The sequence below is a fragment of the Oncorhynchus gorbuscha genome, linkage group LG06 (genome assembly GCF_021184085.1).
Source record: "Oncorhynchus gorbuscha isolate QuinsamMale2020 ecotype Even-year linkage group LG06, OgorEven_v1.0, whole genome shotgun sequence".
In the NCBI taxonomy this organism is placed as follows: Eukaryota; Metazoa; Chordata; class Actinopteri; order Salmoniformes; family Salmonidae; genus Oncorhynchus; species Oncorhynchus gorbuscha.
The window spans coordinates 24,407,979-24,420,679 of NC_060178.1; the positions used below are offsets into that span (position 1 = coordinate 24,407,979).

At 42.9% G+C, this 12,701-nt stretch overlaps 1 protein-coding gene across 1 annotated transcript; it reads right to left on the reverse strand.

Moving 5' to 3' along the window:
• Positions 1-125: 125 nt before the first annotated feature.
• On the reverse strand, positions 126-12,610 carry LOC124037742 (tetratricopeptide repeat protein 39C). The gene is made up of 14 exons (XM_046352754.1): positions 11,804-12,610; positions 9,619-9,667; positions 8,427-8,555; positions 7,829-7,943; positions 7,243-7,603; positions 3,893-4,061; positions 2,999-3,092; positions 2,783-2,890; positions 2,565-2,674; positions 2,331-2,454; positions 1,949-2,046; positions 1,709-1,813; positions 1,559-1,597; positions 126-1,436 (listed from the first exon to the last, which is right to left on the reverse strand). Exons 1-14 carry the CDS (start codon positions 11,944-11,946, stop codon positions 1,347-1,349), a joined length of 1,734 nt encoding a protein of 577 aa, XP_046208710.1. The 5' UTR covers positions 11,947-12,610; the 3' UTR covers positions 126-1,346.
• Positions 12,611-12,701: the final 91 nt, after the last annotated feature.

The following is a 12,701-nucleotide window of genomic DNA, read 5'->3' on the forward strand; positions in this document are numbered from 1 at the left end:
CATACCTCAGAGTGATTATAAAAACAGTGATACAATACCCTGCACTTTCAATTTAGTTTGTGACTTTCTTGAATGTTTCACTCATCATCAGTGTGGCCTGATAGAAAAGCCCGATCAAACTAAAATGACAGAGTATTAAGCTTTAATGTCCAGTTTGTACAGTAACCTAAAACCTACCATGATTATTACAATGCCTGTAGTTAATGAGGACCTTGTTGAATTTTGTTAAAAACCAGAGTAAATATTAATATAAATGTGTTCTGTTGTCATCTAAAGTATCTCAGGAAGAAAATGTTCCGATTCATAGTACACAGCTGTAGAAAAGGATCTTTCAGGTCCTTGGGTCACTAATAATACCCCTGTCATTGCATGCATAGTGTGCAGATCAATGCCCACTGCTTGTAAACTAAAATAAATCATCTATAACATTGTTTTGATATTGCATTGTGCAAAAATGTTACAAAACATTTTAGAAGTGCATGTTATTTGTAAGCTAATATGTGAATGTCAGAATGTAAAAGCAATTTCATAATATTCAGAATTCAAGGTACCTGACACTAATATTACAAGGTTTCACTGCATGGCATAGTACACTCTGTATGGCACGCTGCGTAATACAATACTACAAGGTAGCAGGCCACTAAGTACTTGTCCCATCATTTAGGGGGTTGTTGTCACCATAAAACTTCACTAATACTTTCTCATTGCAGAAAAAATGATCTATGTTTGTTGGCATCATGACAAGCAAAGTAGGGCCATTTAATCTAGGACACATTTCTGAAAAACCAGAGGCGATAATTGTATGGATATTGGTCAATAAGAGGGTACTACAACAGCGACAACTAATACAATCAAGAACCTTTGTCTTGCCTTGTCACATGAGGCAAACACAAACAATTGGCAAATAACCATTTGATCACGATTATGGGTTGTAATCGAACATCTCTTGTACATGTCTTCCCAAGAACATGACAAGAACACAAAGGACAAGTTTACTTACTGTTTAACTGTACTGTTACTACCTGTAGTCAAGAAAAGCTGACAATGAGAATAAGGTGTGCCTCTTCAAGAAGTATCCTATGTACCATTACGTATGGTCCAAAGAATGGAAGGAAGGTTTGCAGGGCTAAAACCCTCCACCAGATTAAGAAGAAAATGCTAATGACTATGAAATTGTTGGTTTATTGTATTTGGATGTGTAAAACATCTAACAGAAAAAGGACTATTTTGTCTGATGAGTCATACTGTGGTTTTGAATAGAAAATAGCCATGTTTCCTATATCATCAAGTGCACAGCTGGAGACGGAGTAGTTGCCTCATCGTTATTCGTCCAGTGGTGGGCGGGGTCATTGGGGTACCACTTCCTTCAGCGTGGCCATGGCTGAGTGGATGCGCACGTGAAGTCTGTTCTCAAAGTCATAGCCTGCATAATCCTCCTGAGAGGCAGAGCACAGAACAAATGATGACTTCACAATCAGAATGGACTGTGTTACGTAGTCATTTCAAACCCAAGCGGAAAACCCTAACCATTCATATACATGTCATCTGATAACTGTACCTTTGCCTGAAGCAGAAATGCTCTCCCTTTTCCCACCGTCTGGATAGAAACACAATGCAAAAAAAAATCTCATTAGTCCATCGAGATAAATCCTTTAATACAATTTTGGACACAGACACCCACAGATTGTCTGAGTTCAGAAATTCTCACCTCTGGCTGGGCAAGCAGGACACATCCAAGCTCATAGCAGGAGTATGGCTGCACATAAGAGTTGGTTTGTCGACCAAACTCATCTCTGGCAGCCAGCTGGAACGACTAGATGGGAGGAGAAAGACCAAAGGAAAATCTAATGATATAATTGACCACAAATACATAGTGAGTTACATAATTAATTGTACCTGCATAAGATAATGTAATCACAGTACAATAATGTGCTCGGAAACAAATGACCTGGATGGCATCTTTATTATTTCCATGACATTTGTGGATGGAACCGAGAAGGAGGTTTTTCAGACCTCTGCACGATGCGTCATCCACACTCTGTAACACTGAAAAGAGAGGAGACAACGGACTCTATTTGACCTGTATTGTGGAAGTTCAGCGCAATCGGAAATCCCCTTTACATTTCTATCGCTCAATCTGAAAGCGATATTCAGCGATACAGACTGAACAAAGCCCAATGTCTCAAAGACAGAAATGGTGAAATACTTCACAACATTGGTCAGAAATGTTCAAATACTTCACAACATTTAGTACAGTGGTTTGCACCCCATTGTGTCAAAGGAAACTCCTTGACTTGGAGATCCCCCTCTGATAAAGGTCCAGCCCTTACACTGATTCATGAGCTGCAGTTTGGAGGAGGAGCAGTTGGGCAGAGCCTTCCACAGGTACAGCACCTCTATGACTCCCAGAATGCACAGCTCTCTGGTGGGAGACATCTTCCTCAGTCTCTCTGCCTGCAGTAGGACGGGGCAGAGAGGCCATGGTAGAGAAAGGGTTCATGGTTATTAGTTTCACAAAGAGTGGATAAAGACATGGTAAACACATCTGGGTGAAAATGACCCACCCGCTTGAGGGCAAACTGCTCAATCTGGTTATTCTTCCTCTTGAACAGTTTCTGGACATCTTTGAAGACATCCTTGGCACCATCTAAGTCCCCTGCAGCTCCCTGACATACTTTACAGGGAGTGGGGGGGGGGGTTAGAGTGTGAGATCATTTTGAGAAGATGATGAAGACGATGAGAATCAATGGTCCACACGTTCCTGGGGCAGTGGCTCTCTCACCTCCAGTCAGGTAGGCATAGTAACACTGTGACCATCGGGACTCATTCTTCAGCCTCTCAAATGACCTAAACGCATCCTCAAAGTTCATCTCGATCATACTGCACCAGCCTGAAGTCAGACAAATGGATACATTCTGAATTAACTGAATGTACACGATGAGTGTCTGCATGTGTGGGTGCTCATTTGAAAGTAAGCATGAATGTCAGGGAAACATACCAATTTCATAGAGACACACGTGCTGGATCTCTCTTTGGTCTGATGCCAGCTCTAGTGCATCATGGAAGGACACCAGAGCACTGTTAATTTGGCACTGGAGATAGATGGGATAGAGATAGCATCACTTTACACAATTACGAGCTACTAGGGTCCTATAAAATCCGCATAGAGGAGAATGCGGATGGAATCACGGAATCCAGACAATCCAGACATGCATTGAACTTAGTAGGGAATCAACTAAATGTATTGAACATTTATTAAATTTGCCCAGGTTTATCATAACACAAAGAGAATGCAACTTTCTAAATAGGCAAAGAGAATTCCCCGTCTGTGTATGTGCGGTGCGCGCCACTTTGTGCAGCCATTAGCGATGATGCTAATGAAAAGTATTTTGGTAGATGGAAAGGCTTTCCTGAAATCTACAAAGTACCTGTCAGAATTACCTGTCAGAATTATATCATGATTATCTGTATAAATCCAGTGGGTAGTTGTTTTGAAAACTCTACCAAACAACATGCTCTTGCAAGGTGAGTGCTGGAATTAAAGGTGCAACTATCTACATATCTAAAAAAAACACACACACAAAAAAAAAAAATCAAGACCTCAAAAGTAGTCTCCTGATGTGGTTTAAGCATTGTTGTGGAATATCAAATGTAGCTGTTTTTCTGTTTTAAAAAGTGTGATTTTGAGAGTGAAAACTAGGGGAAAATGGAAATCCGGAAAAACAAAACAGAGAAAATGAAATTTGGGAAAAAGCTAAATGTAATTAGGCAAATAATCTAATGGATTTTATAGAGCCCTAAGCTACTAAGACCTACAACAACTTACTGTATTGTACAACGCTAAGCGGCAACAGACTGTTATTTCACAGTCAGATGACCCCATCATGCTCACCTCTAATCTCTGAACCCGTCCTTTAAAGAACATGAAGAGGGAGGAATTGGGGTAGACCACAGCCTTCCTCTGGAGAATGGCCTTGGCCTCCTCCAGGCCTGCCTGAGTGTCAGAACCATCCAGAGCAAAGAAAGGCAGCACTACTGTGTGGTACCACAGGAGGGCCAATCTAGTCAGAGGAGAGAGGAAGCAATCAGGTTTATTTGTGAGACAATTCTAGATGTCTTTATTAAATATCGATTACTGTACATTCAAGTTTGCTAGATAGTTAATATGAAACATTGACTTTCTTGACAAAGAAAAGCGTGGTAAAGATGGCATATAGAACTAAATTGCACCCCAGTCCAGTAATTTGGTAAAACACCATCTCAATTTCATAAATAGCAAATGGTAGTTTCTGTCTCCGTTTCTGTTATGTCTTTTGTCTAATGCAGCTGTTTTACTAGGATCATTTATTCAGGGCCTTTTTTCACCACTAGCCATTCTAATCAGCACGTGATTACCGCTATTCTTAGGTCTACCTACTTCTTACCTCACGAGTATTCACCATTCAACTGCCACTGGCAGCATGTAATTGTACTTAATGTTTCCTCAATTCTCTATGACATCAAATATTCCCATTTGACATATTTGACTAACTAACACCTGTCCCTGGTTGCATGTATTATACAATGAATAAATACCCTATGATTATAATATGCCATTATGATACGACAGATATTACAGAACAGATGGCCATGTATGAGACAACAGGAACAAGCACTGTGCCAAGAGCTGGGGAAGAGATGAGCTGGAACACGTCAGCAGAAGCTGATCACGCAGAATAACACAACACGTCACCCCCAATCAAATCAACATCAAGACCTGTGCTCTGCTTTTCTATCAAACGATGACATCATATCTACGTATAGCAGCTCACTCAAGCAGTAAAAAGAACTGACAGTGACCTGAACATTATGAACGGTTGGGAACTGACTTTTAAACTCGAAAATATGAAATATCCTTATGCATGGCACCGATGCAGAGAGGGGAACTCTCTCTGAGGAGACTCGGTATAGGAGAAAGAGTTAAGTATCAGTGCTTGTGTGAATGTCTTTTGTCTTATACAGTTGGGTGAATAAACTTGGTTTAAACATTACTAATCGTCTGTGAGTTTTACTAGGTTCATTTTGAACCTAACAGAACATAATCCCTTTCCTTCTCTCATTACTTGAAAGTCATTCCCTTCAGTTATGAGTAAGGCCTCGATTCAATCCGTAGCACTTCAGTTCAGCGTTATAACGTGATTGAAATGTAAAAGTAATTTCCGAGTTATGAGTAAGGCCTCGATTCAATCCGTAGCACTTCAGTTCAGCGTTATAACGTGATTGAAATGTAAAGGTAATTTCCGATTGAGCTGAAGCATATATGAGAGTACGAGCTGTTCTGGATGACTGTGTGATAACGCTTTCGATAGCCGATGTGAGTAAGACCTTACAACAGGTCAACATTCACAAATTCGCAGGGCCAGACAGATTACCAGGATGTGTACTCAAAGCATGGGCGGACCAACTGGCGAGTGTCTTCATTGACATTTTCAACCTCTTTCTGATGAGTCTGTAATACCTACATGTTTCAAGCGAACCACCATAGTCCCTTTGCCCAAGGAACCAAAGGTAACCTGCATAAATGATTACCGCCCTGTAGCAGTCACGTCGGTAGCCATGAAGTGCTTTGAAAGGCTGGTCATGACTCACATCAACAGTATCATCCTGGATACCCTAGCCCCACTCCAATTAGTTTACCACCCCAACAGAACCACAGATGACACAATCTCAAATCGCACTCCACACGTCCCTTTCCCACCTGGACAAAAGGAACACCTATGTGAGAATGCTGTTCATTGACTACAGCTCAGCGTTCAACACCATAGTGCCCACAAAGCTCATCACTAAGCTAAGGACCCTGGGACTAAACACCTCACTCTGCAACTGGATCCTGACTGGCCATCCCCAGGTGGTAAGGGTAGGCAACAACACGTCTGCCACGCTGGTACTCAACAAGGGGGCCCCTCAGGGGTGCGTGCTCAGTCCCCTCCTGTACTCCCTGTTCACCCATGACTCTGTGGCCAAATATGACTCCAACACCATCATTAAGTTTGTTGATGACACAACAATGGTAGGCCTGATTACCGACAACAATGAGACAGCCTATAGGGAGGAGGTCAGAAACCTGGCTGTGTGTTGCCAGAGCAACTACCTCTCCTTCAATGTGAGCAAGACAAAGGAGCTGATTGTGGACTACAGGAAAAGGTGGGCCGAACAGGCCCCCATTAACATCAACAGGGCTGTAATGGAGCAGTTTGAGAGTTTCAAGTTCCTTGGTGTCCACATCACCAACGAACTATCATGGTCCAAACACACCAAGACAGTCGTGAAGAGGGCACAACAAAACTTTTGCCCCTCAGTAGACTGAAAAGATTTGGCACGTGCCCCCAGATCCTCAAATAGTTCTACAGCTGCACCATCGAGAGCATCCTGACCGGTTACATCACCGCCCGGTATGGCAACTGCTCGTAATCTGACCATAATACGCTACAGAGGGTAGTGCGTACGGCCCAGTACATCACTGGGGCCAAACTTCCTGCCATCCAGGACCTATATAATAGTAGGTGTCAGAGGAAAGCCCCCCCAAAATTGTCAGAGACTCCAGTCACCCAGGTCATAGACGCACAGCAAGCGGTACCGGAGTGCCAAGTCTAATACCAAAAGGCTCCTTAACAGCTTCTACCCCCAATCCATAAGACTGCTGAACAATTAATCAAATGGCCAGCGGACTATTTACATTGACACTCCCCCCTCCATTTGTTTTGTACATTGCTGCTACTCGCTGTTTATTATCTATGCATAGTCACTTCACCCCTACCTACCCCCACCCCTATGTGCAAATGACCTCAACTAACCTGTAGCCCTGCACACTGACTCGGTACCGGTACCCTCTGTATATAGCCTCCACACTGACTCGGTACCGGTACCCCCTGTATATAGACTCATTATTGTTATGTTATTCTGTTACTTTTGATTATTTCTTACTTTAGTTTATTTGGTAAATATTTTCTTAACTCTTCTTGAACTGCACTGTTGGTTAAGGGCTTGTAAGTATGCATTTCACAGTAAGGTCTACACTCGTTGTATTCGGCGCATGTGACAAATAAAGTTTGATTTGGGAATATTGCCTTTAAATGTCAATCGCACTACAAAGCAGATCTTCAGCGCTACAGATTGAATCGAACCCTAAGTCTCTCTCTAGCTCTCCCTCCGTCTTTCCTTGCACTTCAGCCCTCTAAGAAGTGATTTAATACTCATACTCACGTAGCTAGCGGGGCCTTCATGTCCTTACTCTCACTGGCATACATGAGGGAGGACAGACCCTGGAGACGGTCGCCAGGGAAACCCAGCAGGTTGATGATCTTGAGCAGGTGTGGTGGTACCATGGAGATGCAGAGATGGAAGAGGCCGTAGCCGAAGCTGACGGAGCCCTTGAGTCGGTCCAGGGCCTCTGCAGTCACAGCACCCTCCACTGGGGTGTTGTGGTTGGCCTGGTCTGAGGATAGATCCTCCTCATGGGAGGAACAGCGCCTCACGCAGGTCTCCTGCAGCTGACTGATGTCACTGTGGCACTTATTGTACATCTTCCAGGCCTTACGGAGGATCCAGCCTCCTTTGATGTATGCTGTTGAGGAGAAGATACTGTAAGAGTCAATCCAGTCAAATCCAGTTAACTCTCATGATTCCTATTTTACTTGCAGATGTTTCCCAAAATTAGTAGACTGGAAATAATCATATTACATATAATTAAATAGAAAATGTATGAAAACAAAACATACTGCATTGCCATCAAGCAAGCTACAGTACATCAGTAACTGAATGATTGTGGATTCAACAAATGATACATTACATGAGAGCTCCTGCTTGATGAAGGAGAGCACAGCGAGGTAGACCTGGCAGTCGGCCACAATGATCTGTCGCTGCAGGCGGTCCACAACCACGACCCCTGACCTCTGGGACTCCAACTGACAGACAGAAACACACAGTAGTCTGGTAATTCTCTGATCAACACTCAGCTAAACCATCAGCCATTCCAGCTACGTAATGAAGAAGCCCCCTGTGTTGATCATAAACAGGTCTCCATTCTATTGCTTCGTTACTAATTACATTGAGTGTGGGATTGACATGATCTCATAGTTGCCAATATCATTAAGCTCAATATAGAAGATCTTGACTTTGATTATTGATACTGATACAGCTGGAAACAATGTGATGGTGTATAACCAGCAGAAATCAAGACAGAATTATGCATGTTACATGACCAATCCCACCGGGCACGTCCCAATGTCTATTTCACATTGGTTCAATGTATTTTCCTTGAAATAATGTGGAAACAGCGTTGATTCAACCAGTGTGTGCCCAGTGGAATGTTGGGATATCCTAAACATAAATGCTCCATGTAAACAAAAGCTCTCTGCCTGTCTGTCTGTAATCAGTCACCCACTCACACTCTTCTTGATCTTGTTCCTGATTGTCTCTATGACGCCAACGTTGTCACTCTCGCACAGCTTCTCTGTGGTCCTCAGGTCGTCACACGCCGTCTGCATCTTCTCCTCCTCAAAGGTCATCATGGCATTCTGCAACATCACACACACAACAACAACAAACCCATTGGAGCTTTTCAGCTAACGCTGGCACAGAGAAAACACTCATGCAAGTAATTAAAGAAATAAGTACCTGATTTTAATTTTGATTTCATTGGGGTGTATTGTGAACAAATGTGCGGTAATCGGATTGAAGGAGGGTTATAACACAGGGGTTACGCAATGGTATCACAAAGCAGGCTCAGGACAAAGAGCTCTTTCTAGGCCATAGCACACGTTGAAACACTGTGACAACCAGAATCTATTGTGTGTATCTGTGTGTTATGTTTGAGACCCACAGTCTGGCTTGGTCAAGAATCTCTTTGTTCAGTTGCCTTTTATCAAACTGTCAGTCAAAGACGTGCAATGTATGCCCTCATCCTTATATAAATATGTAGTTTTAATTTCAGATGAATTGAATGCTTTTTCAGTGTGAGGCCCTCTATGCATCAGTGGCCTGTTTGTGTTGTCATTGACCCATCCCCACACACTATCCTTCCAAGCGTTTTTTATTGCATGGGAGAGCAGAGGAGGATGACATTATCTCTCGCTTCATGGTGCTCCAACTCTGACATGAGGGGCAGTGACGGGGTCTGTTTCGTGACCATGCTGCAGAAAATCTCTGCCCCCCCCAGGGAGACAATCACATCACTGCAGCAGAGAGATAGTGAGAATATGCACAGCAAAATGCATTTGATAAGCTGAAGATGCATCCATTATGGTAATGTATAAATGAGGGGAAAAGGACAATAGTGGTCACGACGATGTAATCCATTACACAAATTGGGTCACGTCAAGTCCTGACACCTCATCTAACTTACGCAGTGCATTGTATGGTTTATGATGGTGTAACGTTGCACACTAATATTGTTAGGATGAGTAATCACATTCGCCCTGTTTCTCTTAGCTTGCATGCTTGTAGTGATGTCATGAGAGAGAATGTCAGTAGAGGTAGGATGTGAACCACCACCAGAGAAGTAAGCTAGAGGTTATTGCAACCAAGGGGTCATGACAAAACACCTGTCCTGCAGTCAAGATGCAGTCAGAGGAAACTCACCAGGAAGCTGACAAAACTGGCCCCAAAGCTCATCAGTGGACTGTGAGTCCTGAAGAGAAAGGACAACATAGAGTTATTTTATTTAACCTTTATTTAACCAGGTAGGCTAGTTGAGAACAAATTCTAATTTACAACTGCGACCTGGCCAAGATAAACCAAAGCAGTGCAACACAAACAACAACACATAGTTACACATGGATGCAAATGAGGTAGGATAACAGAGGTAAGGCAATAAATAGGCCATAGTGGCAAAATAATTACAATATAACACTGGAGTGATAGATGTACAGAAGATGAGTGTACAAGTAGAGATACTTGGGTGCAAAGGAGCAAAATAAATAAAATAGATAACAGTATGGGGATGAGGTAGTTGGATGGGCTAATTACAGATGGGCTATGTACAGGTGCAGTGATCTGTGAGCTGCTCTGACAGCTGGTGCTTAAAGCTAGTGAGGGAGATATGAGTCTCCAGCTTCAGTGATTTTTACAGTACGTTCCAGTCATTGGCAGCAGAGAACTGGAAGGCGGTCGAAGGAGGAATTGGCTTTGGGGGTGACCAGTGAAATATACCTGCTGGAGTGTGTGCTATGGGTGGGTATTGCTATGGAAGGGAGCGATAGACACAGAAGCTGCATTTAGACAGGCTGCCCAATTCTGAAAATTATTTGATGTGAAAAGATCTGTTGACCAATTAGTGGGGGGGGGGGGGTCTGAATTTGGCTGCCTGTGTAAACGCAGCCAGAGAGACACTTAATTCTGCCTCAAACCGAACATAATTCAAGAAAGCAGAGAAAAGATAACCAGTGCACTTGAGTATCGACTAGGTAAAGGTTATGTTACCAATGATAACTAACTAAAGGTAACAATATCATAACTGATTATCAATAATCATTACTGAAATTGTTATAACAATAACCATGCACATCTTCCCCAATACTAAGAACCAGATCTGTTTCACACAGTGCTATACTGAGGGACATTCAGTCCGTTCCTCTGTCTCAGCATCATCAGCGACTCATGGAGGGAGAAAGGCTTGATTAACCAGAAAGCTAAAATTAGCACAGTAAGTGGCAGTTTCTCCCGTTGGCACAAACAGAGCTGGATTGCAGTGAGTGCAGTGTACTACCCTTCCATTTCTCAGTCACCATTACCCATTCAACTGTTGTTTGGAATGTCAGGGCCAGGCTGGAGTGCAGAGATTACTATTTAATTTCCTGTTTGGGGTTAGGCTATGAATGGGGATAGTTTCAAGAGACAAGGATAGATTTACATTTAGACACAAATGTAGACTTTCATTATGTTAAACCAAGTCAGTAGCATTCATCTTGCAGATTGAAGATGAAATAGCGGGTAAAGCAAATCATACATAATCACAGCCACAGGTGCAAACATAATTTAAAGGACAATTATGCCTAACCATGGTCATACCCTGTTTTGGTACCAGTGAGTTCTGCCAAAGAGAACAATAATGGCTTTGTGTTGGACTTGGACAGTGTGTTTGGGGAATTACTGATGGCCACTCAGACTATAATGCTGTAATGGTACCAAAGCCTTGTATAGGCCTAGAATATAAATCGCCTGTAAGGCTCTGAAGGATACCGTCTCTAAGGAAATATGCTGAGCTCTGATCTTTTATCAATATTTCTGTTCAACCTTCAATTTGCCAGGGGTTAAATTTGTAGAAACTACCATGCAAATCCGTAATAATGCCTCAGGGTGATCGTGCATCTGTCATGATTGCATAGGTAAAGAAATGTGATGCACCTATACCTACATGCTGTAGGATCAGTGATCACCTCAAGTTGGGAGGGTTAATACAAGTATTTGAACAGGGCCTTGAAAACAGGTTGGTACAGTTAGTCTGATGTTTGAGCACACAAAGACACACCCTTCAAATTAATCACCTGTGCAATTCAAATAATTATGTAGCCTAATACAGGGTTTCCCAAACTCGGTCCTGGGTGCAAGTTTAGTTTTTTCCCCCTAGGACTACTCAGCTGATTTAGATAACCAAAGCTTGATGGTGAGTTGGTTATTTGAATGAGCGTTGTAGCTAGAGCAAAAAAAAAAACGGGGGGGCGAGTTTGGGAAAGTCTGGCCTAATAGGCCTGCTGTGGGCAATGAGATCTGATGACCAAATATTACTATAGGCTACATTTTATGAAAAGCAGGAAAAGTATCTCACCTGTATTTTCTGAAAAGCTCGTCGCTCTCCTTGAATCCGTTGTTGAGAAGCATGTTGATACCTTGAAGAGCGAGCTCAGCGTCGTCTATGTGCTCAGCTTTCTCCTCTACCTGCTGCTGCTTGGACTGCTCTGGGCCCGCCATTGTTTATGCCTTATCGTCTGCTGAATATAATGAATCAATTCAACACAGGCCAAAATGCGGTGTCAAAATTATTATTCCCCGTAGACTATCCCACATTGGTTATTGATGATGGGACTGCGCCGACATATCCTTGCAAATGAGGTAAGAGACGCGTCTTTTCGGGAAAAATTCTGAAGCTGTAACACCGGTAAATTACTAATCGGCGCGCATCCACGGTTCGTCCAAATGCACCAAAGGCACTATTTACATGCCATTTCTGTGATTAAAATAGGTGTACATTCATCCAGACGTTTTGCTGTCTTGTCTGCCGCACGCGAAAGTCGTCGTCAGTCGAAAAAATGGTTGTCGTCATAACGTAGGCTATAGCTTTGGGCTAGGTATGTATAGGCTCTGGGAGGTTCCAAAGATGAAACCTGCTGTGGCAAATCAGCATCCTGCCAGTGCACCGTCTGCTAGCCCCTGCCTGCGACTGCTTCCCATTTCCTCTCATCAGTACCTTTCCCAAATATGTCCTGCTCTGCCTCCAGAGCCCAGTCCTCAGAGCAGATTTGACGACAGCAACAACCTTTCACCTCACAGCCAGCCAATAAGCGGGCACTTGACTGCGAGCTTCAGAACAACAGCAGTGCACTGTCACATTAGAGCAGACGCCTACAAACCTCATCGTTGAAAGGAAAAATATATATATTTAGCGAGAAGGCATGCAGCTTGCAAAAACTAGGAAAGATATCCCCAGCATAATGTGCAAACGTGCA

Bases quoted from the DNA above. Each gene is read 5' to 3' on its own strand.
- LOC124037742 (XM_046352754.1), bottom strand. From the start codon at position 11,946: ATGGCGGGCCCAGAGCAGTCCAAGCAGCAGCAGGTAGAGGAGAAAGCT. The intron at 2,891-2,998 runs GTATGTTTCCCT...GTCTGACTTCAG, and splicing joins CGTGTGTCTCTATGAAATTG to GCTGGTGCAGTATGATCGAG. The intron at 1,598-1,708 runs GTGAGAATTTCT...GTTTCTATCCAG, and splicing joins TCCTGCTTGCCCAGCCAGAG to ACGGTGGGAAAAGGGAGAGC.